This window comes from Fusarium poae, chromosome 1 (assembly GCF_019609905.1).
Source record: "Fusarium poae strain DAOMC 252244 chromosome 1, whole genome shotgun sequence".
NCBI lineage: Eukaryota > Fungi > Ascomycota > Sordariomycetes > Hypocreales > Nectriaceae > Fusarium > Fusarium poae.
This window is the reverse complement of record NC_058399.1, coordinates 9,322,388-9,348,391: the sequence shown is the minus strand read 5'-3', so window position 1 is coordinate 9,348,391 and position 26,004 is coordinate 9,322,388. Positions and strand designations below refer to the sequence as shown.

At 48.0% G+C, this 26,004-nt stretch overlaps 5 protein-coding genes across 5 annotated transcripts; 2 read left to right on the top strand and 3 right to left on the bottom strand.

The window, feature by feature from the left end:
- Positions 1 to 4,486: 4,486 nt before the first annotated feature.
- Positions 4,487 to 6,095, top strand: FPOAC1_003023 (uncharacterized protein; the record flags this gene model as incomplete). The annotated part of the gene is made up of 4 exons (XM_044847595.1): positions 4,487 to 4,538; positions 4,603 to 4,803; positions 4,882 to 5,078; positions 5,154 to 6,095. 4 exons carry the CDS (start codon positions 4,487 to 4,489, stop codon positions 6,093 to 6,095), a joined length of 1,392 nt encoding a protein of 463 aa, XP_044713511.1.
- A 495-nt stretch (positions 6,096 to 6,590) lies between these two features.
- On the bottom strand, positions 6,591 to 8,388 carry FPOAC1_003022 (uncharacterized protein; the record flags this gene model as incomplete). The annotated part of the gene is made up of 4 exons (XM_044847594.1): positions 6,591 to 6,664; positions 6,757 to 7,091; positions 7,167 to 8,222; positions 8,294 to 8,388. 4 exons carry the CDS (start codon positions 8,386 to 8,388, stop codon positions 6,591 to 6,593), a joined length of 1,560 nt encoding a protein of 519 aa, XP_044713510.1.
- Positions 8,389 to 11,663: 3,275 nt separating this feature from the next.
- On the top strand, positions 11,664 to 12,425 carry FPOAC1_003021 (uncharacterized protein; the record flags this gene model as incomplete). Its single annotated transcript, XM_044847593.1, has 2 exons — positions 11,664 to 11,964; positions 12,037 to 12,425. The coding sequence occupies 2 exons, from the start codon at positions 11,664 to 11,666 to the stop codon at positions 12,423 to 12,425; spliced, it is 690 nt and encodes a 229-aa protein (XP_044713509.1).
- A 540-nt stretch (positions 12,426 to 12,965) lies between these two features.
- Positions 12,966 to 16,711, bottom strand: FPOAC1_003020 (uncharacterized protein; the record flags this gene model as incomplete). Its single annotated transcript, XM_044847592.1, has 6 exons — positions 12,966 to 14,779; positions 14,836 to 15,152; positions 15,697 to 16,071; positions 16,141 to 16,179; positions 16,228 to 16,278; positions 16,344 to 16,711. 6 exons carry the CDS (start codon positions 16,709 to 16,711, stop codon positions 12,966 to 12,968), a joined length of 2,964 nt encoding a protein of 987 aa, XP_044713508.1.
- Positions 16,712 to 24,439: 7,728 nt separating this feature from the next.
- On the bottom strand, positions 24,440 to 25,532 carry FPOAC1_003019 (uncharacterized protein; the record flags this gene model as incomplete). The annotated part of the gene is made up of 2 exons (XM_044847591.1): positions 24,440 to 25,459; positions 25,515 to 25,532. 2 exons carry the CDS (start codon positions 25,530 to 25,532, stop codon positions 24,440 to 24,442), a joined length of 1,038 nt encoding a protein of 345 aa, XP_044713507.1.
- Positions 25,533 to 26,004: the final 472 nt, after the last annotated feature.

Genomic DNA, 26,004 nt, shown 5'->3' with positions numbered 1-26,004 from the left:
GCAAGAACGTAGGCTAATAATACATGTACCAACCGGTGACCATGACAAGTGTGCAATCAAAAATCGATCTTTCGTGGTGCAAGGGAAAAGGTTAGTGACTCCATAAGTATTAACTTCACGCCCCGACAACTAATTCATGTGATTAATTGTTTGTTGGTCAGTTTGTAATGGAGGCCTTGAGTCAGGGATCGGGCTGGCGATTGGGAGGCTGAGTCAAGTTGTCTGGAATTGGGAATATACCTAGTCTAGAACGCGACCACTTATTTGTTTGCATAGAACATTACTTCAGAAAGAGCGGAAATAGGATAAAAGACCCGATCAGGGCATGCCGTTCTAACCGATAACGACGGGCGTCAAGAGTTGATCTGGCAAAGACAGGCGTGACTTATTACCACTTACGGACTGCGAAACACATTTCTCTCGTAACTTCTGCAATGGAAGTTCACATGCATCGCCCACGCACGGGTCCATATAATATAGCTAAGGCGGCGGCTGCACGGGTTGTGGGTAACACAGGTACCCCTGGAGGATGTTTTATTCCATCAGAAGGGACCTTTGTCGAGAGGCAAGTTCTGAGTTGCCTACTCCGTACAGACGGATACAGCAGGGGCAACTTTGAGGGCCTGCCATGTAACAGAACTGGGTTTGCTCGAGATGACGGATGGAGACAAGACGGGGATGCCCACAAGCAACCTCGAGCATCAGCAGTTTATCGCCTACAAGAACAGAAGTTGAGGGATGAGGTTATGCCACCCCATAGTTTACCGCATAAGCGGGGGGGAAGGAAATGCAAATCGCCAGACCGAGAGCCCAATTCGGTATGTCTGGATTTGCAGTGTGTTAAAGATTTACGTATGGGCTGTTAGCTACCACAACTCGCTCAACCAATTACATTCATCGTCGTATCTGAAGATTCTTTCAACAACATCGTCCAGGGACCGAGCATATTAGCTGAGCTGTAAAGGCTGAGGATCAACCGTTGGATCCGTTGCTAGCTATTTGAACGGTTAAACACAACATGATCCGCAACGATATCTGAACTCCAAGACTTTTATCTGGATCAGGATTGTATACATATACTTGTGCAAGCTAGAATCGTAGAAGCGGATCCTGAACAAGTTTGCCGAGACAAGAGACAACGAGAGAGAACTAACCTATCTTTGTTTGTTGTGGACTCGTTAGTATATCAAAAATAGACAAGAGCCAAATCGCGTATCTGTTTCCGAGACCATGGCTTTATTGGTGTTGACAGTGGAGATGGAGGCTCAAGAGAGCCAAGCTTTTTAAGGCACGAGGAAATTTGGAGCTCTCACAGTGATCATTGAGAAAAAAAAAAGGGCCAGTAGCTTCTTTCAATCTCCTCTTTTCCCTTATGCCAGGTCCCTGTCAGTTAATCCCGGTAGGTTAGATGAAAGGTTTCCTTTCATTGGGTGGACCCTGCCAAGCTTTCTTGTCGACAAGACAGGACCAGTTAAACCAGCACATGGTCGATGCAAGCATAGAGACTGGTGAGAATTGGTGCGCTAAAATTCCTGGAGAAGCATGATGACGGAGTACTATATGGATGCTCTTGAGCCTCCCAGGGCTGAACAGTTGAGAATCACCTAGACCGTTTTATGCACCGTCAACGTCCCACAATGAAATCACAAAGACTTGGGAATATGTACGATGATGGCCGAGACTCAGTTTAGCCGGACGAGGGAGTCATAGGAAAGCGCCACTCGAGCTTCTACATCAAATTAATCCACAACCCATATGACACAGACAAGGGTTTGTTTGTACCTGCGAAAAACTCGTAGTTATCCTATCCAGTCCGGACAGTCCAGACCAGACCGAGTAGACTAGACTAGGACACAGAAACTGAAGTAAAGCTTGCACACGAAAATCATAAGCAGGTGACGATGATATCGTTGTTGGGACGGAGGCCGTTTCTCATAGGAGAAACCTCTCGCGTGACCAGATGCAATGGTTCGCTGTCCCAGTATTCTGTAACCGACGCCCATGCGAGGTGATAACCGGAGAATCGGAGATGGCTCACGATACAAACCTAGTACCGTAGCATTGATAATACATTGGATTAGCCGCAACTACCTAGGTACGCAGTAACTATGTACCCATGACTGGCCGTTGACTAAGCTCGGCTTTGACCGTCTTTGCACTGCTGGTCTATCGTCGTGTCTTGTCTTGGTACTGACGAGTTGCGTGGCGTTGTGTGCCAACGGAACACACCACAACGCATTGCATTGCATTGCGTAAAACTCAGTATATGCTCAGCTTCCAATTGTTTCTTCTGAATCGTCTAGGGGTGTGGTAACACAGAATCCCTTTGCAGCTATCCGATCAGGCATGTTCGTTGATCGGGTGCGGAGGTAATGAACGGTAACAAGGGGCATAGCTGCCTCCATTTTGTCCAACCGGAGAGGATACCTCTAGAGAGGGGTTACAAATACCCGTGGGTAATAGTAAACAGAAAGAAGGTCCGCTTGCTCGAGTGGCATTGTCCAATAGGTACCTACCTAGGTATGTAGGCAGGTAGTTGGTAAACCAGGCCTGCTTGTTTAATTGTTCCATACCTTAGTAGTAAAAGTTCATTCCGATGAAATCTGTAGGGAGCTTACCTTCAAGTTAGTAGGTATGTACTTAAGCCCACTGCTTACCACCTAGGTACCTTAGTACCTACCTACATATCACATTTCCCACCCATGACAGAAGCCGAGACATACATGCAATACGACACGGCACTGTTTGTACGGTACCTTTTACACTTTGCCCGCTAACGAGAATAATTCTCCTAGATAACGGTACTGTATTGTTTGATGGGTATGAATAGTTTTTTAAGTTGACACCAGAAGCTCCGTCTTATGGTGCGCTCTTTACCCCTCACTATTCCTCAGAGAGACATACATCCCCAGCCGAGGTACAATACGTTCCCTGCAAATCACTGATGAAAAAGTTCCAGATAATTGCCATGTTTCGTCTATGTACTTTTGGCACGACAGAACAGACACCGAAACGAAGACCCTTGATCCTCCGCCGTCTCCAGAACCCGCAGACCCACCGCCCCCATCCTTCAGGTTGACCAGCAAAGTTCCTGCTGCAGTGCATATGTACCTATTTGCTTACTAGCTACAGTAGGTTAGCAAATTAGGTTGTCTGCGTTACACTAGAATGGATGGATGGGCCACGCCAAGTCTAGGATCTTGTCCGGGTGGGCGTTACCGATGCATGCAAAGCACGCGCTGAGTGGATGGACTTGACAAGAGTGGTAACAGGTCGAACAAGGATGTATGACCGAATGGCTGAACGATAACTAACTGCAGATGGATATAAACTTGAAAACTTTCCCACGCATCGCTCAGGTTTTTCGTCGGATTCTCTTCGCTTTCCCTTGTCCGCTTACTCATTACTCTCATTTGAGAAGGACAAAAGACAAAAACAGGGAAAAAAACATCCGTCTTCAACTCAAATTGTTTTCCTTATCAGGCGGGCAATCTGGAATTTCAAGTCTCTCTTTATCTGTATACTGTTTTCATCATCTTCAGAAGTCGTGTACTTGTCTGAGATAATACTACTACCAGCAAACACAGCTGCTTCACAGGGCATTTGCCTTTGATTGACTCATCTGCCGCTCATTCAGAGAGAGAGTGTGTGTTTGTGTGTTTGCTACACTACTGGCAAGTTAAAAACTCTTATCTCGCCGGAGAATTGAGTTCGCAACTTGACCGGGTCAGGAGGCACTCGTGTTGATAACGAACAAGTCCGATATAACTCGGGCCTCAGATCGAATTGCTTCCGAGTTTTGGTCTCAGTCCATCTCAGACAAGTCTCGAGGCGTGTTTATTGCAGGTTACATTTGCAACTCGACTTTTAAGCTCGCAACCGTCGCAGCGCCAACGCCCGCAGAAACGGTTCAGGTCAATTCAAGTCTCCACATCCAGCTGCTAAAACAACCTGGTCCCCTGCTTGGGCCACCGACGATAGCCCCAGACAATTGCCATTTGGGCCTTGATGACCCCATTGCCCGTCCTACGCAATAGGCCTTATTTCTCTACCTAGGTTAGTAGGTAATTGGATCTGGACCTCGAAGCGGGCTGTGTCTCAAGCCAAACAATCCGTGCCTCATATCTCGGGTACGTCATTCCCACCTCGAACTCTCTGACAGACGCCTCCGTTCCTTACATTCTCTCTCCCCTGTCATTCTCGAAAAACTGCCGAACTACTCTATTTCGAACCTAAGGAATTCATTATCATAATTGTCTTGGCTTGCGCATTTAACTTACAGCTGTTTCAATCTTTTAGTTACCTATAAAAATACAAAGTCCTACTATCCGCCATCAGAAATCTCAGTTCGGCCTTGCGCAGCGTCTACCGCTCGCTTCTCCTACCTGTCTATTCGATTCGACTTCAACTCTCCCTGCCAGTCGCGACAACCTTAACAAAGCTATCCCAATTCCTTTCTTTTCGCAGTCAATTGTCGCGATCAATTATGAAGTTCGGGGAGCATCTAGAACGGGAATCCGTCCCAGAATGGAATCTTCGTATGTTGAACTTTCCATCCCATTGGTTCGATTGCATCAAATTGACTGATCATTCCTAATCCAGACAACCTCGACTACAACTCCATCAAACATGAGATCAAGATGCACACAACGCGCGATCAGGCAACGGCTATGGCCATCCCAGGTCAAAAAGACGAATCTTTGACTCGATTCGAAGACGGCCTATATATGGAACTTGGTCGTCAACATGAGAGACTACACCTATTCGTCTCGAGTAAAGCAGACGAGATATCCCGCCGATTAGGTATGTTTCTCACATGCAATTGTGCGCCACAGATTTGGGCGGCACGCGATCGCATGCCTAAACTAACATGCCTACCAGAGTATCTTGCCAAGAACATTAATCGGTGGGCGTCAAAGAACCATGATGGGCTCGCCGATGATTCAGCAATCAAACACCAAAGGAGGTTTACGAAATACGAACGTGAGCTTGTTCGCTGTGGTAGTGATATTCAAGCCCTCGAACGCTTTGTCAACGCCCAGGCCGTTGCCTTCCGAAAGATTACTAAAAAGTACAAGGTGCGTTCGTCTTGCTGCAAGGTACAAGCAGTTCTGCAAAGCATATACTGATTTCTCGACTTTTTTCATCTGCAGAAATGGACTGGCTCTACAACCCTCGGCACTCGTTTGTACGAAAACATTCTCTCCGATCCTAAAAGCTTTACTCGTCGCGACTTCTCCTCTCTCCAACAGCGATATGACGACATCACATGCACTCTCAACGCCGCTGCCCCCGTGTTGAGTGAACCTAGCTCACCAGAATCAGCGGCTCACTCCTATCGTCGTCAATCCCTCTCAGGTTCTATCAATTCTGCGCACCGTCACTGTGCCAACCGTTCTCAACCTACCTTCGAATTTTTGCCCCCGGCACATATAGAGGAACCGGTCAAATACTGGAATGAATACGACAATGGAAGCGAGTGCGCAGACGATGACGGCGCATATGCTATTTACATCAACCCTGAAGAAAGCACCAACTTCCCCGGGTTTGACTATCTGCAGGGAATCTTCGCAACGCCTCTGAATAAAGCAAAGGGATGGTTTAAGCATAATAACCGTGGAGAACGGCAGAGTCTCCTCGGTGCGAACCATTCGCCTTACCAATATTCCAGCACAATTTTCAATAGCAGTGAGTCTGATGAGGAAGCGGGATACGCCAGTTCAGACGGCTTCCCCACAAGCGGATACGCAACCCATTACGCTCTCCCCAGTCTCAGCCAACAACAGGCGCACTTATATCGTGAAAAGACGCTGTTTTGGGGTACTGTCAGCTCCTTCGCCGTGTCATTCCTGCTCCTACTTGTCGCCGGCACCCTCATATCCACCGGCCGGCACAAGCTCCGTGCCGAGGTTGATGCCGGTGTCACTATTGGTGTTGTCGCAAGCTTGTTTACATCGTGTAGTGCCCTTGGTATGACGCTATACCGGCACGACCAACTATCTCTACCACACCTTATGGCAGTATGGACTACCTTCATCGCTTCTTGTATCCTGAATGGCATGCTGCTGATCCTTGTTGTTGGAAACTCCCCGTGATATTCCTGGGCTAACTTTACTCTGTCGAGATGTATGGCTTGAAAATCGTACCTCGATATGGATGGTTTCTTTTTTGTTTTGTTTTGATTTTTGATTTTATTTTTACTTCATAATCTACCGCATTAGGTGCTAGGTGTTGAGCGTATGTTAAGAACAAGCATTGATACTGAGGCGTTATGTTTCCGCATTGCCGGTCGCAAATTTGATCATATGTATAAAAATAGCGATGGCATATATCTTTTCATACATATACGCGTACAAGCTCGACAACAAACAGATAGAAACAATCGACCTCGCTACAAACCTAGTATAACCAACAACACTTGGTTAGAACTATGCAACAATTGCTTGGAAATGTATAGAAATTGTCAAATATCTTCTTAATTCTTTCTCAATGAATCCACCACCCGTGAGTGTTCCTTCCGTGAGGCGCAATGTATATGTGCGAACCTTGCTCGTCGCAGAACGCGGGTAGACAGGGCTGATCCATCTTCTTCAGTCATCCATAAAGCACCATTGCGTCTCATCAGAGTCCGCTAGAAACAGTTCAACCTTGTTAACAAGTTGTCCTGTACAGAGTCAGAACTTGATGCGTTATACTGCCTTATGCCCCATGGCTCGGTTCTTGACAGTGTGTTTTGCCAGCAGCCCAAAAACTTACCGGCAACTCCCCATCTCTTAGCAAAAAAGTGCAGTGACGCAAAGATGTTGTGAAATCGTGTGTCAGCTTCGGGGATCAAATGCTCCAAGTGACTTAACACCATGAGGCAGTGGTAAGCCGAGTAAGGTGTAACAGGTGAACATGGAGCAAGGAGGTGAGGTCGATGGGCAAGCTGGTCGTTAAGGTCAGTGGTGGTGTCGGCAATAATGCGAATGGTGAAATTGAGACCGGCGATGGCCTTGGGCGCGATGTCGCCGGCAGTTGGAGAGAAGGGCCCGACGGATGTTATAGTATTGGCGGCGCGGAGTTGGCGACAATAGAGGAAAAGAAGGAGACTATGTGATTGTTAGTTTGGTGCAGGGATGAGCACCAAGGCATTTCTGCTACTTTGACTGATCAGTTGAGCTTACCATGTGCACGTCGCGAAACATTCATAAAAGTCACCCCAACGAGAAGTCTGCATGATCATGGCCTCTACCAGAGCTCTCGTTGCAATGTCGAGCTCGACATACTCTTCTAACAGAGCATTTGGATTCCCCTTTGGTTTAGGAGAGTAGGCTCTTGTGTAAAGCATTGCACATTGGCAGTTTCTCTGGAACGGTCCAAGAGGTACCGACGGTGCAATACTTGCAGGATGTCGCTGGACGGAACGTGTAGGCGATTGATTCTGATCATGCCAGATTAAGTTACTTGTCGGTAACAAGTCATCTGCATCTGGGGAGGGGACCTGAAGTGGCATGTGGATAAGAGAACAGTCAACATGAATCAGACGATCCAACACAAAGAGGCTCCAGTAGACGCAGCGACGTTCTTCTTCTTCGTAAGGTATATTAGCCTCCCGTTCGGCCTCAACATACTTTCCAGGGCCAATATGCAGAACGACAGCCATTGTATTGGCATCCCCAATACTGACATAGGCGCGCATGACATCACCATGTCCGAACTCAAAAAGGGCAAGTAGGATGGAGCACTGTACAAGCTCGATGCTAGGAGCAGAAAGGCCGCGAAGGACACTCAGAGCGCGCTTGGCAGCCCTGTAGGCAGGCATTTCGATCATATCCTTGCCCTCATTGACGTTGGTGCTTGCAGCAGCAGCCTCGTCGTCGTACTGAGAGACGAGTTGCATACAGACAATCAGAAGAGCGACAGCAGGATCGCGAGGGCCTTGATCCGCACCGGAGCCAGAACTGGAACTGATACTATCGGTGCGAATAGCGAAAAGTTCTGGGTGAACTACAGAAAACCAGGGGTTCATGGTTTCGAAGTAGCGCTCAATGGCCTCACGCCAATGAATATTGCGTGAAGACAGCAAGGTCATGATCATAGGGCTGGAGACATCGAAAGTAGGATCGAATATACCCTGTCCGTAAGCTTCCTTGGGGGTAGATCCTGCAAGATAGCCTGGTTCCACAACAGCGGTAGTTGGGGCCGTGTAGATAAAATCGTAGGAGCATGTAGTTGCAAGCCTGGAAAGTCAGTTCTGATCAAGGAAACAGGAAAAAAGACTCGGGGTTAACAGGAAGGGAAATTTGCGCACCTCGTACAGCGAGAACAAGCAGGCAATGCTTTGTCACATTTCTTTTTAGTGCGAGTACATTTTTCACAAGCCCTATGAGCGCGTTCAGGCTCCATTGGAGACTCAGAGCCCCGTGAGGATGACACGGAGCGAGACATGATGGTTCTTCTTCTGGGATCCGTGGTGGCTGATATGTAGCCCGTAAGATGGGCTTAAGCTTGAATGTATGTTTGGGGGGCGTAAGTGGTAGGGAGAGCCAAGCTGACTACGCTTTCAATTATGTCAGATCGCAAAAAGCAATGGGAGAGTATAAACTACCTAAGTAGAAGTGATAGTTGTATACTTTGGACTGATGCAAAGATGTGGATACAGTTGTGGTATACTTGAATACAAGATAGACGGGCAAGCGAAGTCTAGAGTGATGAGCAAAGCTGGAATCGAGAGCGGTTGTTGATAGTTATAGTAGTACCGGTATTGGTATCAGAGGAGAGAGATGGAAACGAGTACAGATTGTGAGAAGAAGAGACTCGAGTCATCAGAGCCGGGGATGAGGGCTATTTGACGTCGAGTCTCGATAGAAACAGAAGATGATGCCCCCCCGGGCCACGAAGATGGATAGATGTCGATGGGGCTCTTGATGCTTCCAGGCCTGTGGCCAGAATAGGCCTGGGGGTGGCTGCAGATACCGTCCAGTCCCGTATTGTACGGTACGGTACTGTATGATATGGCCTGAGGGTAGTAGTTGTGAAGTATGATATGGATCGCCTCAACGTTGTACTGCGTAGTGCTGCAATGCGCTGTGCTGTACTGCACGTTGCGGAACGGTAGTTGGCAGACCCGAGAGACGGGCTCTAGGTGCCTGCCAGGTTCCTGGTCTGGCAAGATTGACAGGGACCAAATCCAAGGATGACGTCTAATTTGTTAGTAAGCTGCTGACAGGGGTGGGACAGTTGTAAGTTTGAGGCTGTAAGAAACGGCTGAAAATGTTGATTTGAAAGGATGGGTAAAATATTGGAAATTAGTACCTGAAGCGAATAGAGTCGAGTCCTTGCCCAGGAAGGTAACAGTACCCATGTAGGTACCTGCCAAGGTAGGTTGGAGTTTGGCCCCCGCTCTTTCCATACCCGCCTACCTACCACAGGATGGTACATACTACCTATAGGGCAACTAGGGGATGATTTCAAATAAAAATGTAATATGGTGGTGATACTAATGAATAATGATACAGACTAGGTAGGTAGGTGCCACATGTTCTGTCTATACCTAATAGCATCGTGATTCAAAATGGAATGGAAACCTTCCTACATTCCACAGTAATAGTAAGTACTTGCCTATCCGTAGGAAGGTACTATGGAAGGTAGAGCTGTCAACAGGAAAGAAGATAGAATCAAATGGATTACGATACAAGAACGGAAGGAACGTCCGTGGCATAGATAGGTAGCAACGTCCTATCTACAGAAGTACCTGCCTTCAATCCAACAATGATGTTTTGAGCAAGTGCAGCCCTAACCAATTCCCCACGACCTATGGCTGTGACTCGGGCAGAGATAGCTCTTTCCGAGGGATAGGTACTCAGGTAAGTATGGCGAACCTTGGAATCTGCCGGTACTATGCTGTACAGGGTCTAGACTGGACTGTTCAATCCAACGCGGTTCCAAATCCAATTGATTGATCTCTGTCCCATTAATCATATCTCATGTCTCCAAAATGCCGGGTCGCACGTCACACCGGTACAATCGTTACGGTACCTCTGCACCAAACCTTACCTACCTGGGTAGTACTAAATCTGTCCCTCGCGTCCGTTCGACTGCGTACCAGACTGATAGCACATACCATTCGTCTCTGTCCAAGGTATCGAGTACAGGGAGTTAGTTACCTTGGTACCATAGTGCTGTACAGACTGATGGAGGGAACGGAACGGGGAGACCGTTGACTCTCAGCCCAGTGAGGCCATGTCAGCTCGCAGTGGATGCATCCAAAATCTCCTGTGATTACCCATGGAACCCCGGGACAGTTGCTAGCGCCAAGCTTAGCTGGGCTTAGGTTCAACGGAGTCTGGAGTTTAGTCGGGGTTGACTTAATCATGCCCACCTAAGCAAGCTTGTGACATGACAGCCCAGTGTGGGAAGTCCAGTCAGTAATCAGACTCTCCTAGATCTCGATCTCGCCCGACACGACAACCTGCGACATATCAAATCACTTATAAAGCATCATCGAGCTAGAAACCCCCTTGCCTTTCTAGAAGCAGCTTATTTTTGATTACCTAGGCACAAACAATACTGGCAATATCTGACTTATTCATGATTATCTCCAACATTCAACTTCAGCAGAATTACATCAGCGACGGAGGGTAGTATCCTCGGATTAATCTACTACCTACTACTACCCACGTAGCACAATGTACAATGTACTATGTTCCTATCAAGCACGCAACATCTGCTTTTTCGTACACAACGCGATAACTTAACCCATGTCTAGCTGTCTAATTAAAGAAACAGCCACACCTCGTTTACATCAAACAGACGTCGACTGCTATACCCGAGTGAGTTGGTTCCCAAGCCTACTCCTCTTTACCCTTCTCGACCTTTGGGGGCCCAAATGTCGGCTCATCCCCATCCGAACAAAGTACGCGTCCGCAATACCAAGCAAGATATACAGCTCACTTAAAACAGAAGAAGAAGAAGAAAAAGTTGAAAAGATGGCTCCATGGAGGAAGAATACGAGAAACTAGTTCCAGCTAAGCCATGCTGCAGCTTCCTTCGCTCTTCCTGTCCTGCCTTTCTCAATGCATGGCTAAATTAAGCTCATGAGACTCTCGACTTGACGTTAATCAATAGCTGCACGACCGTTGTAACCTTTGTCACTCATCGCAACACTACAAAAAAGAATATGGTGATGCTATTCAGAGTTCATCGGGCTGAACAGTTGATACGACTCCAACAGCCCCCAAAAGAGGATACTCAAGGCGAAAGGATTCGCTACCCGGGTTGTTTTTCGGAACTAAGCTCGACGATTGACTCACCCGGCGTAAAACCCGTTATGGCAGGTCAATCAACTCCATCCACACCCTCAGAGATATGACTTTAAAAGGTTGAGAAACAGAACAAATATTTGGGCAACTTGTCATTGAATTGTCGCACAAACATCTCTATAAGTTGAAAAGACATATCACAATTGAAAGTTCAATTATATAGAGGCAATTGTGAATTTGATCAAGCCGACTCAGAACAAACACTGCCTAAAAAGCGTCAATTATTTCCGAAGATTTTACTCATCTAAGACTTGCCAACATCTCCGAATTGAACTCGGAAGAAGCAATATACAGACTACTCCCAAATTCTATCTCGTTTTTTTCAACCAAGCTACCGGCACTGCCATCAAATCCTTTAAGATGGCCACAACGCAGATCCTACATCGTATCCGCCCAGGCACATTATCCGACGTCAATGCTGCTACGAATCTCTATCTCCAAGGTTTCAACAAGGAGGCCCTGCTCGACTACATGTTTCCCGACCGCCACCAAGATCCAGCTCCTTTGCAGAAGTGGATAGCTCGGCGCTTTTTGTTGCGTTACTGGTCGTCAGGCTACGTTCTTACAATGCTCGATGATGCTAAGGGTGAACCCGTGGCTTTCTCGTGGTGGCATATTCCGGACGAGTCCGTGTCCTTCACTGATCGATGGCTTTCACTTCGTATGTCTCCATGCTATTTATTACCCACTTAGCTCTGTATCAACCCCTGATCGTGTTACTCACTCGGTTTAGACTCTTGGGTTGCCCCTCTCATGCGGGCAGTGTTGAAGTTGCACTCTTACCTCTTCCCCATTCGTGGTGTTGATCCTCATCGTCTCGGTATCTACGACCGTGTTTTCAGTGCCATTGAGCCAGAAATTCTCAACTCTCCTCGTCGTCGATCGGCTTGGTATTTGTCCAGCCTTTCTGTCTCTCCCGATGTTCAGGGCAGTGGCTACGGCTCCCTGCTACTCCAGAACGGCTTGGAGGCGGCCGATCGTGCAGGTGTTCCCACTTGGCTGGTGGGATTGCGTGGGCTGGACCAATATTACAAGCGTTTTGGCTTCATTGAGGTTGCCAGGGCTAACGTTGGCGAGTTGAAGGACTGGGACGGTGGTATTGTCATGTTCAGGGGGGAATGAACCAACAGTTCGCCTTCATCGCAAGCCTCCGAACTTTCTTCTAAACAGCCACGACTTGTCAACAATGAACCAGAAATCAGGAGCTAATGATTTATTCTGCTTCTTTGATCTATTCGACTAGTACCAGGCGCCTCAATCAATAAAATTCATAACCCTCCCTCATAATCGTGCCCCATAGCAAATACTGGCTGCAGAGCAAACCGTGACTTCCGTAAAGCAATCAACGCCATCCCTTTTCATACCAGATAGTACCGCAAATTGCCTGTTTGACTTGTAATAGTCTCTGACGTGCAACTATGAACAGAAATGTACGGGCATAAGCAACAAACTGAGAAAACAAATCGTAAAGACACCAGACATCAAACCAACGTCACCTGTGCAGCAAGAATAGAAAGCCCAAAGTATAAAAACAAACGCAGATCATATAGCCGTGAAGCTGACACCCTGGCGTATACCGTAGGACGAGGACGCAAGCATGTAGCCACACATGCGGCGTATAGGGGCAAGTATCGTCCATTGTCTTGCTCTGGCTACTGTTAATCAGGGAGCCTGTCCCCTTTCCTGGCGACCACTCTCGGAAGCTCGAGTGCCATGCCGGTCATTGTCGGATTCATTGGTCGACCAATTGTGTTGGTATGCCTTGATATTCCCACGAGAATGCTCGACGTCGAAACCATACGTAGATGAGGATCCATTTGGGTGACCTGGGTGGCAGACCACCACTGGATACACAGTAGAAATCCCATTGCCGGCGGCTCGATCAACACCAGACCACTCTGAAGTTTCCTCCTTAGGGTACTGGTGCGAATGGTGAAGGCTAGCTTCGTCAACGCAGGCCAATGTGTGTTGCTGGTATTGGTTTGTAGAGCGGCCGATCCCAGCGTTCCACTCAGTCGCGGGAGGATGCCAAGAAGGCTGGTGGGTTTGTAGATACGGGACATTGATGTAAGAGCGTTCATCGGGCGTTTTTGGGTAGTTAGAGATGTCTGCGCTGTTCATCCTAGTGCGGCAATGCCGTTCTGTCGGCTTTCGATACGGGTAGGCACTGGCTTGGCCTTGGCTGGGATCAGAGCCGAAGGGATGATGGTTTATATGGCTAGAAGTGGATTGCGGATCGAGTATCGAGGCCTGGAGCTCATGGTTGTCCCGACTACTGCGCGTCAGGTGTCCCGATACGTATGGTGCAAGACTCTCGCGGGCCATTGCCGGCATAACAACCGTATAATTCGGGAGAGTTCTGTCGGTTACTACAAACTCACTCAGCCCATGATGGTAACCACCACCGTGAGCCGTCTGAAGGAGAGGAACACTATCGAATGAACCTTGGTGATCGGTCGTGGGCGCCTGCATCTGACGATTAATATTGTGATAGCTTATTGAGGGTGGTACTGGGTTCTGACTGTCATGGTAGGCAAGACTGGATCGACGATCGATATCTGGCCCTGGGCCTGAATCGGCGAAAGGAGACCGAGAGCCGAACGCGTAAGAGGTACGTCGATTGGATACATTTTCTATATGTGACTGAGGCTGGTAGATAGATCGAGAGCTATCGTAGGCAGCCGGAGGAGTAGACGAAGATGTCGATATTTCGCTGTTACGCTCACTCATGTATATTTCCTCCTGAACTGGTTCGAGGGGCGATGGCTCTTTGACGAATGAAGCAGGGGACTCTGTTACGTCGCCAGTGTTAAGGGAACGGCCAGGATGACTGGCAAAGGATATTTCACCTCCATTTGAAACTTGAGTCTGAAGTTGGGTAGGTGCGTTTGTGAAAGCGTCAACAACTTCCGGAAGAAACTCGACAGGGGGGACATCCTTGAGTGTTCCTTGCTGGATTTCATGGTGAAGACGTTCAACGACGTCCAAGATCTCATCATGCGTCTTGCCCTCCCCGAGGCTTTGCATGATCCAACGAGGAACGAGGTCTCGACCGTTTGTATCTGCCATGCGCTTTACCTCGCGCCTGCGAATTGAGAAGGTCCATGATCGAATGGCAATACCTTCTTGGTTGGTTCCGTTGGGGTTCTCCAACCCCCGACTCCAAAAGATCATTCTGACAATCTGCTCGTATACCATACCGATCTGAGTTACGCTGAAATCGGCACCTGTGCGGTAGCGGATCCTCTGATAGTGCTTGCGGCACATGCATACCCAGACACGCTCAGGTATCCGACGAGTGCAGACCTTGTTGCGACCAAACAGGTGTGAGATAACCTTGCGAGGAACTGAGCCGGTCGTGCAGTTTTCAACTGCCATGCAGATGTCGCCCCCCTCAAGAGGTGTGTTGACATCGACCTTTCTGAAGCGACGGCATGCTGCGATAACGCGGTCGTTCGAGTTGGAATGGGGCATCGCTGAAGAAGATAAAACGTCAGTGAAAGAAAGTTTGCGAAAGCTGCCGGGAACGTACCGTGTATACTTCTGTCGGTCGAAATCTTGCCACTCTCTTGTGAATCAAAAGGGGACTTGGTAGTCATACTGGGGGCAGGGGAACGCTCTTCTGAGTGCGTCCAAGGATATTGCTCAAGACTTGGACGCTCATAGACTGTGTTGATCTGTGGTGACGGGAGCGCTACAGTCTCAAACTGCCTGGACGTAAGTGGTGGCAGAGTCGTCGGGGTTCGAGTAAACGGCTGAGTGGAACCCTGAGCAGGGTTTGGCGCTGAGATAGTGCGCTTATGAATACGGTCCACTGGCTTCAACAGATGGTCTTTTGGCTTCAAGTAGCTAAAAAGAAGACAAGTGTCAGTGTGATTTCAGTGAGGCTTTATAGCTTGAAGACGGCAGAAGACAGAGGGAGGAAGTTGGTAGGGCACAGAATCTGGAAGCCAGATGAACGAGCCCAACGAAACAAAGCGAAAAAGGTGACGAAGCCAAGCAGAAGGTGGTCAACCACACAATGTGATTCACGGTCTCTAGGGCGAGTTCGCGATAGGATGAGGGTGCTTTTACAAGACGACTGTGTTGCAGTTGAAACGATCTGGCCATTCCTGAGTGTTGTCCATCTTAGAGACGTCTTTATCAGGCAAACACTGATCCAGTAACAATGCAAATTCCGTCCGTGATTCATGAACAAGGGTGCTGTTCCTCTGCTGCTTCAGGCAAACCAGCATTCGTCCCTTTTTTCAGTCTTACAGACAAACAACAGATAGCCATTACCGCCTGAGCTATGTGGGGAAAAGGAAGATGACTGCCAGTGCTTTTACACGCAAAAAGGGTGGACAACGTGCCGTGAGGAGGTGTTGTTCATAGCTGAAGTGAATTCACGTACCTTTGATCTCCTGACAATTGACTGTATTTCCTCCTTGCCATCCTCGCCTCTAGAATTGAGTCAGAAGGGCTTCCCAAAGACCATGGGCCGACCACATTAGCAGTATGTGGTAAGCGTATCTCTGGTTTCCCGGTCGGGGCAGTAATGACTGGTGGCAGTGGTGCTGATAATCTTGGTAAACGCTCTAGCTTAGCCTCCAAGTCGGCGATTCCAGATCCCACAGCATGACTTCCGTTGATGGTAGACACTGACGAAATCCTTGAATGATTCGCAGAGAACGTCGACGAACAACAAGACGAGAAACTACTGCGGCTATCCGAAATCCTATGACTTCCTGAAGCTGGAGACGTATTATAGTCGGTCCAAAGACTCGACCTCGAATCAGGTTAGCTTTGAATGTACATATGGCACGGCCTACACAGCATGGCTGAATCACAAACTTACCTTCGTATGTGCTGAGAAGGGCGGCCTTCACTGTGATGACTAACAATGTTAGTTTTTGGTATTCGGTCGATGGAAAGCAGAGTGCACCTTTTTGGAGTCCATGCATCTTGATGAACATCTGGAGTAGAGGCCATTCTTCTTGGAAAACTGTCAACTTCAACCCTAACTTACGCATGCTGGACTATTCCCCTGAGATTGCTTACCGAACGGGCAATGTGTAGGAAGCCGATGCATCCATTGACACTTTCCTTAGAGCGTGGTTAGATGCATTCTGTAGCCGTTGGCTTTCCTGCTGTTCTCCCCAGGAAACGGCCGAGAACGGTGATCGTGAAGAAGGTGTTGAGGTACTATCCCTAGGCAGAGAGTAACCTCCAGCGTCCCAAGGCGTACGAGTTCGACTGTCGGACCGTACACTTGACGTTCTGGACTGAGCACTCTCTGGTGGTGGGGTCGACAGAAATGATGAGCCTCTTCGTTCCCATTGTGCACCATCATGATGTGTACTTTCTCTGCTGGTTCTTGCTTCTGTATCTAGTTCATTGAACTGGTTGAGAATCGACTCAATCTTCATGACTGAAGGATATGGTGTGTTTTGAAGGGCCAAGTATTAAGAAGTTTAAGGCGATTCTGAGCAGGTCAGGTTTCGACGAATGCCAGCAGCTGTCCTAGAAAGGTAATGCGCAATGGACCTTATCTAAAGGTTATGGAATCGAAGTATGCGTGTTTTTGGTCGTGGAGGGCAATATAGACAATTACAGTCTCATGGTAGCTTTTGTTGAAGAATGCTAGAAACGGGATCAACCACGTTCTGGGGTAATTAATGATTAGAGTGGAAAACACTCCACAAGTTAGGGGGATGAGGAAAGTAAAAGGACGAAAACGAAGTGATTGGAGAAGCAGTTCGTTTGTCCGTCAGGGGGATGTCTGTTTCTTGTACGTCTTCCAGAAGACCAGGGTTTTGGTAGGGTACTGAATGTAATGAAACCTGGCAGATGGTTGCTCTTTCGTGTTTCTATGCGGAGGGACGGGGTGTTAAGAGGCTGGAGTGTCAGATAGATCGAGGCCTGACCCGCCGAACTGAAGAATTCAGGTTGCAGATCTAAGGACCAGGTATATTGCTCTGTTCTCGTTCAACAGGGTCCCCAAAGCTTCAGATCACCGGAGCCGCTTTGTTTGAGTGTCTCGTCTTTTGACTAGTAAGAGGAAAGACAAGGAAGAGGCTTGAAGACGAGTGCCAGATTCAGCGCAACTAGTATGTCAGAGCGTGATAACACGCGATCAGGTAAGGGGAAAGGAAGAGATGAGACGAATCCACCACAACAGAAAAGTAGGTCCCTAAAAAGCTTTGACTATGTGGACAACGCATGAAGTGGTAGGTAAGGTTCTGAAGACGGTAGTCGTTTGGGGTTACGACTGGGGTTCGGGGTGTCAGGAACGGAGGGCTGAAAGGGTGTGGACCAAAGAGACGAGGATCACAGGCCAGGGATTCTCGAGACGTATATAATTAGTGGGCTCGATTAGCCCGGATCGGTGTTCAAGGTAAAGGGGAAAGCTGTAATGCCAATCCTGGAGATGACAGAGTCAGAAAAAACTAAAACGCGGGCTTGCAGCGGGAACCAGCATCATCATTGTAAACATGCTGCGGCAGTCGGTCCTCGTCCGGTGGCACAGGCACGGTGCTGCATGCATTAGGCGATGATGATGACCAGACAGAGGGATGCGTCCTTGCATATTTTGTTGGCCTGTGCCAGATTCGACAGATTGCTCAACTTCTGTCGAGCCATATGTCAACTAGGAAGTACGCAAGTCATCAAGGCATTGACGGGACAGCCCTGGTAAAGTGGCGCCAAAGAAGGCTGCACTGAAAAGTTCGAGAAGCAGCCCAGCCAAGCATCCCCTTTGTTTTGCCGGGACTTTAGAGCAACGGTTCGCCCTTGACTGGTTAGCATGACGGGTTTGTGTAGATCATGGCGTTGAGAGCCCCGTCCGAACCATGATCTCCACAAGGGGATAAATTGTCCGTGCCGGGGTTCAAAATTGTAGTCCAAAAGGTGAAAGGTTTGACTGAACTAGGGTGCTCCAGGATAGGCGGGCCAGTCTCTCAACTAAACATATCGTCAGTACAGTAAGTAGATGAATTTGTAGTATTCCCACAGCAGCCATTGTACCCCTTTGTGAAACCGCTACGCTCTGTGGGGGTTGCCGGGAGGCGCAGCCGTATGTTACCAGTAGATTGACACATGTCCCGATGCAGAAAAGCTTCCTTAAGAGGACCCTGTCGCCTAATAAGCTTCCTAAAAATGGTTGTGTAACAAACCGGAGCGTCTGGGGACGTCTTTCATGCCACCGGAAGAAGAAAAGTAACACATAAAAAGCCGTTACAACGTGGTAGTTAATGGTCGGTATGCTTGTATGCATGTGGTCAAGCGGTTGACCAGTTGACATCGGGAGATACCGATATCAAGTACTATCATGGGAAATGGATGAAATACGATGCGCTGCCAATATCGGTGTTATCTTACGACCTGAAGGCTTATCCGGTCCAATGAAGGTGAGATAGGTGGTGAGGAGCTGGAGAGGTGCATAACGGGGCCTGGATGACTACTCTGTACAGGTGTCACTACCAGATTCTAGCCATTGATTGTATCAATGTCGTCCCGTCGGCTACCGCGCCATTTAACATGACGTTGGCGAGCCAGTAGTTGGAGGCGAGATGCGGCTCGCCTGGATGAGAATCCGGATCTGGCTTATCACTAGGCTTTATCCGACGAGGGTAATGGTGAGAGACGCCGCAGTGAATAGCATGTTTGCTCAGGGAGGCACAGCTATGAGCGGTCACGCATAAGGCGGCTGCCGAATAGCTGGAGCGGAGACAGGGCAAATTGGGACGATGCTGGTAGCTGAATTCTGGGTCGATTGCGTTACATTGTGCGCCAGACGGCGAGCTTTGTCCTGGCTCGTCGAAGCTTCCATTGACAACTAGGCCGGCCGTGGTTGAAATTACGGCAGTGTACAGCTCCCACATCAAAGGATTGTCGTTATGATGATTTGCTACGGTTGTTAATTAAGTAGGTGCGGGCTGATTGGGTAGCGTAAAAGGCGAGAAACACCAAAGTAGCGTGGTACTGTTCCATGTGGGCCCCCTAGATATTGTGTAGTATTAAACCCTGAAGTTTTAGCCTCAATCCGACCAGGACTACTGCCAGTAAAGCAGTCGACCAGTGACGAGGGTTATGAAGAATAGCCAACTAGAATGTTGCAAGCTGTTCCGAGCCAGGGGAGTGAGCTCCACGCCATCTGTGTGCGCGACGTCGTAAGACAGTTCTGTAGAAACGCTTGACCCAGATCACAGTCAAGAAAAATCGATAGCAAACGTGGTTTGGTTTGCGAAAGAGGCTCAATGGTTAAGCTACTGTAATTTTTGGCAGCCAAGAGCAAGGCTAACAAGTAGTTTCAGCTCTTGTTCGGTTCAGTTGAACTGGGTTGGACCACACCAACAGGGATCTATCATGCGCATATCTCAAGCTGATTTAGCCGCGGCGTAGAAAGGTAGCCGAGAAACAGGGTAAATGGATTGGGGGTCGTTTGTTCGGTCCGGTCTTGAATCTATTGGGAGGCATGTTGACGTGGTAGAGCCAGATGCAGTTGAAGATCGTTGGCTTCTGTAGTCTCCAACTCTGAGGTACATACTAACTGAGAGTAAGCACTTCAGTTGGAATTTCTGATAGAGAATTGTTGGGCTGTCCCCGTAGGTTGAATACCTAAGCAAGTACCAACAGGCGTAAACAGATACCAAGATAGGTTAGTGCCTAGAATACCTACCTAATCCAGATGGAAACCCGCTATCGCTCCAATTAGTAGGTCAGGATCCAGGGTGCTTTCCTTCTATTCGATGCCCTATGACTTGCCTAACTAATCTGACCCATGCAGCACTTTCCAAACGACTAGCTTAGTGGGATTCACGAGATGCCTACCTCTTTTGGCAAGTTCTTGAGTCAAACGTCATGATAATCTGGCGGACCTTTTTTTAAAAATAAAAATAAAATTAAAAAAAAAATCTTCATTTTTAATCTCTTGAAGCTACCTAGTCCGAGCCAAGCTGCCACAACACCCTCCTACACGAAATTCCCCAGATGTTTCTATCTATTCCATTCTTGTACTGGCGCAGCCGCGTTAATTACTAGCGTGGGTTACAGTGCATGTGGATATGGATGTGGGCTCAACAACGCTCAGTTTAATACAGCACAGATGTCCGCTGATACACGCTTCGACTCATGATAGATCCGGGCGCTGGTTCAGCTCATGATTTTCGTCTCATGTATCATGTCGAATCTCGGTGTTTTCGTACTTAGGTTCAGCTAGGGGTCGATTGATTGCTTGATCTTCAATTGCACTTCGGCACGATGCATTGAACCACCAACTTCTCAAACGCGGGCGACCCTGCCCTTGTCCTCATCCCATAACCTCAGCGGAGGAGAAGCCGGATATAGAACAGCCTGGCAGATCTCTAGAGCCGGGACGAAGAGACGAAACGCCGCCAGAACCGCGGCAGACCATGGCTGGAAACACATGGTCTCAGCGCTGCTTCGATCATCATCCATCCCATCTATCCCCATTTTGCACGATCCATCGCGGTTACGCTGCCCGCAAAACCCAGACTAATGTTGTATTCAAGCGAACAGTTCTTTACTTTTTGGGCGAGTTGCATTGACAACAAGTTGGAAACGATTCTGACACTTCTCGGAAAGCCGATCCGACGAGGAATCTTACGTGCGACAAAAATAAACAGGGGTAATCAGCCAAGAATCTCAACAGACAGCCAGCCACTCATTAACCTTGATATGGGCGGCTTGCATCTGGATAATCGTCCCGGCAAAGCATATCATGACGCTGGATTTCGTTAGCTGCATGGACGTCCTAGGTACAAAAAAGAAGCTGTTCATCCCAGCCTATCTGCCGCCCACCATAGCTAAGCGTATCTGGCCTGGCAGCTGCCATTTCTCGTGTCGTTCTTTTCGTCCCTTTTCTGTTTGTTTCCTCTTTTTCGCGCATCTGTTGCAGATCCTCCAATCTCCCACCCTTTCTGTCTGGTGACATTCCGTCTCTGTTTTTAGAAACACCCCTGTTTATCCACCGTTCTGTTGCAGCACATCCCTCAGACTCAGACTCTGCATTGGCTTTTTTTTTTAGAGAGAGAGAGGGGGGAGACAGAATACTTCTGTTGTACGGATATCTTGCACAAATACTATTCAACTTTGGCAGGCTGGGAAACACCCGGAAGTATGGCCAATGTTTCCCAATGAACAGCGTCCAGGCTCTCCAGACATTCCCAATTCAACAGGTCAATACATTTCGTGATGCTTTCTATTACTTAGTAGGTAGTTTGCCAGTTGATAAATAACATTTTGGCATCCATACCTAATAATAATCCACTTGCCATCGTTGCTTGACCTGCCACTAATGCAGGTCCTACCTTCCACCGTCTTGGGCGTTCCGGCTCCTTGCCCCGGGGGCTCAGCTGCATCGAGCAGACCAAGATAGAATGGAATGAATGATAGAATGCGACTAGACTAGACTTTGCCCTCCAATGCCGATGGGGAAGCCAGACAGGCTACTTTGTGCTTGGTCACGGCGCTAGTTCAGCATCGGCGGACGAGCCTCCTTAACCAAGAGATTGTTTCAGGTCAGTCAATGGAGAGCGACAGCACCGAAGCTTGTTCGGCACATGTTTACTAGTCTAGAAACCGTGCCGCGCTCAAGCTGCGGGACTTTGAGACATGACATGAACCACTTTTAGGGTCTACTAGCCTCCAAGTTCTAAAGTTGGTTCTCATTATACCATCCATCCACCAGTAGAATATGCTTCGGATTGTCGTCAACGTTGGAGCTGAGCTATAGGGTATGCAGATACCGAATGGTTTTAAGCATATCTCCTTAAAACCTATCGTTTCGGGATCCACGCTCTTCGCATCTCAATTGTCTTTTAGGTTTAGTACAACGACATGGTTTGCAAAATCCCTGAACCCAGAGACCTGTTTCATGCGGGGGCTGCTAACAGACACAGAGTCAGAGTGTCGCTTGATACCTTGTTATACCACTTTTGTGTCTACCTATGCAACAAAGACCCGAGAGACGACCGAATACTTGACCCAGTAACTAGGCCATAGGGTGGAGTCACCCGTTGAAAGAGTGAGGTACGGACTCAATACAGGCTATAGAGTAAACGCACCGCACACGCTCTTGAATCATACTTGGTGCCAAACAGATGTATTTTATCTTCTCAATAGCAGCTGCCAAGGTACTCTTACGAGAGTTTCAACATATATCTAGTATTACTGGGCAAGGCGCATAGTCCCCATATTCGAATACATCCTGATTCATGGCAGATGTAACAAGACACGCTAGAAAGAGAGAGGAAAGCTTTCTAAGAGGCCACAAGAACACCGTGGACACTACGAACGACGAGGTGCTCAAGGACTGGGCTTGCTTGATGTCCACTGTCAATGACGAGGGAAGTTGGAAACCCACTAACTAGTTGATTTTGTAATGCTGATCGCTCCTAAGTTGCGAGTACACAGGGCTGCACGGAAGCAAAGAAGCCGAGATCCATATTTGGAGGAGACGCCAGAACAGCTGAGGAACCGCGACCCAGTCATGGACTCTCAAGGAGGGCGACATACAGAAGTCCCGTGCCTTTGAGGCTAGAGAAAAGCCTGACCAGAGAAGTTTCTTGGTGGGTAGATGATACCGTAGGGTTTGTAGTGCCATATTAGCACTTCAAAGCTGTGAACTGTTTTTGTATCGGTTTGTACCCAGTATTAAGCTGGCCCTTTTATATGTGCCCCTTCGCCTGGCTTGTGCCATCACAATATCCAGTGGCTGTGCTGTATCTTGAAGCTGGCTGAGACTGATACAATACAAATGCAATGCCTCAGTAGCCAAAAATAAAAGAGTCAAGGCTCTTTTTCCACGGGAAGAAGAGTGTTGAACGGCTTTGATCGCCGCTGGGAGTCGTCTCATTATCAGATGCATCTGGTGGGCAGTGTTCGGAGCTGGGGGGTTCCTGGTAAAAACAGTGCGCATATTATATATTAGGTTAACGCACTGCGTAGCGAGTTCGTTCCGGTGGCAATACTACGTCTTGTCGTCCCATTAACTCCCAAAGAACTAGGGATATCCATCGAGCAAAGAAAAAATAAGACTCAACCCCAGTCTGTATTAGGCGACACGCGAGTTCTCAGTCGTCATTAACAGGGTATGCTAGGAGAACGGAGAGTTTCTTCGGATGACAAGAATAGCTTGGGTTTCAAAGAAGCAATAATCCATCATTCAGTTGCGTCTTTGCTTTGTTTCAAGTAAAATACACTACTGCTTAACATGGACGTGAAACTCGTGTCTACTAAATCCCAGTCATTAACACATAAGTTATATAGTTTTGATCTCTAGACATGGCGATCGAAACAATATCCTTGGATTCTATCTGCTACGGCCACGCAAATATAACCATCCTCTAAGTTCGCAGACCCACGCCAAGCAAGCTTTTCTCGATTATTAACGACTAGGAAATCAGACCACTCTCTTGGCCACATCGCTATACAAGATACCATGTTTCTATTGGGCATCCTACGTGAATCTGTCACGAGTTAAGTTGGAGAGTATTATCATCAAACTTGATAAGCTTCAACCAGTCCTCAAGGAAGGCAAAGAGTCCTCTTATAGGGTACATCGAGTCAAATAATCTTCACGGTTAGTCCATGTGTTTTCGAATGATTATTCAGAAATTTCTAGTCACTCAGTTGAGGGTTTCTGGCGTAGAATATTAAACTACCGTGGTGGATTGCTTCTATTTCTAGGCATTTATCTATGTAACCAATTCCCAGGCATTATCATCATAACTATAATAAGATATCAACACTATCAGTAGCAGTTAAAAGTAAAAAGAGAGAGAGAGAAACATACAACAGCGGGTATTCGCTGGTCGTCACCGACCCAACTACTAATCCACCCCTTGCGAGCTTGACGATGGGAGAGCGGACGGGATCCCGTATTTTCTGGCAGGTATGGTCGTATGTGCTAGGACGAGTGGCTCAATGTGGTTATCAACAGAGTGAGTACCCCTCGTACATGATGGTGGCAAGAATGAAAGCCATGTTATAGTTGCTTGATACTCTATATGTGTTTAGACACCCGTACTATAGCCTCGGAGAACTGCCTTTACAACAATGAGATATATATTCCAAGAAAGAATCTACCCGGTGTTCACAACTCCAGAATCCTGATGCCAGTGGTATACAACTCTTCAAGATACCCTCCAGTCGCATGCCACCGTCCAAACTTCTCCCTTCATTTCAATATCCCACACTGGCTGTCCTACCTCAACGACACTTCCAACAGTCATAGGTACCCTCTGTCCTAGACCCGTCAGTCTACCCTCACCAGCAAGTAAGAACCTTTTTACTTCGGACATGCCGGAGCGACCTTTAACCAGATACATGCGTTGACCTGCTCGAACCTCCTCAACTGTCACGTTGATGCTTAAAGCAGGGGCTGGCATTACACCTTCCCAGCCTTTTACCTCAGACAACCATCCTTGCAATTCAGCGGCGAGTCCTCCGGCTATGTATTTTTCCCCTCGGCGCTGAGGAGAAAATACTGCTGGAATACCTTCCGCGGCTGTGTCGAATTCAACTTGTTTAAAGCGCGGTGGTTCGCGGAATGTTGGTTGTTGAAGTGCCTTTGACTCATCATAGAGAAGGATAGCATCTTGAATGCTTTGTGTAGACTCCTGTGTCTCTGTGTGATCTCTCTCATCTATATCTTCTGGGTCCTCATCGGGATCCTCATCGACTATGTAGTGCTGGTCTTCTACTGGGCTCGACTCTTGCATGGGAGAAATTGATACTCTTCGCCGTTTCGACTCCCGCTCTTCCAACGGAGAAGCTTCGTGCGGTAGGCTTGATGCGTTGGAAGCCTCCCGATCAACAAAACCTGAGCTTTTGATATCTATATCGTTAACCGATACGGCTGGACTAGCATCTTGCGAAGCTATTGCGTCATCGGACTCGACCTCAATGGAATCGTGGAGCGACTCATACTTCCTCGGTGCGAGCTCATCGCCCTGGCTGTCTTGAGAACTACCTTGGGGGTGATCTTCAACTTCTTCAACGTCCTCAATGTCAATGCCAGCTCTTGCCTGTGTCGGCCTAGGAACAGAAGAGGAGGCGAAACGAGGGGTTGACTGAAACCGCGGAAGTCCGGTAGGAGTTTGAGATGATTGCGTACCCCTCTTTGGAAGAAGAAATCTTCTTGGCGTAGGAGTCTGCGACAGGTTAGCAATGATTATAAGGTTGGAATCAGAATGAACGAGATCTTACGCTTGGAGGGGGGCTCATGGTACAGGGTGGATGCGCATGGCCGCTAAATGATGCAATGGAAAGTCCATATACTATCTACCTAGGTAGTGCTTCCTGTACCGGTTGATCTTTCCGAGCAGGAATTGACCTGTGTACCTAGGTAGGTAAGTCCTGCACAGAGGAATATTACAAATTTGTCGACAGTGAGTATGTAAGTAGGTAGTATGGAATGAGCAGATGACGTTCGCCATAGCGTTGGTGAGAGACGGTAAAAGCTCGGGCCGGACCATTATATGCGAGCATCATGAACAACTGGGATTCAACATTGATCGATTAAAGTCTCACACCTTGAATTCAACCAGGTTGTGCGTAGGGCCATTTAAATGTGGCGGGATCAAGGCTTAGCTCAGTGAGCTACAGCTATGCGCGTTGTTCGTCTTCTAATACCTATGCAAAAATAGACACCCCAAACTCCTAGAAACACCCCGTGTATCTCTCATACCTCCTGTTA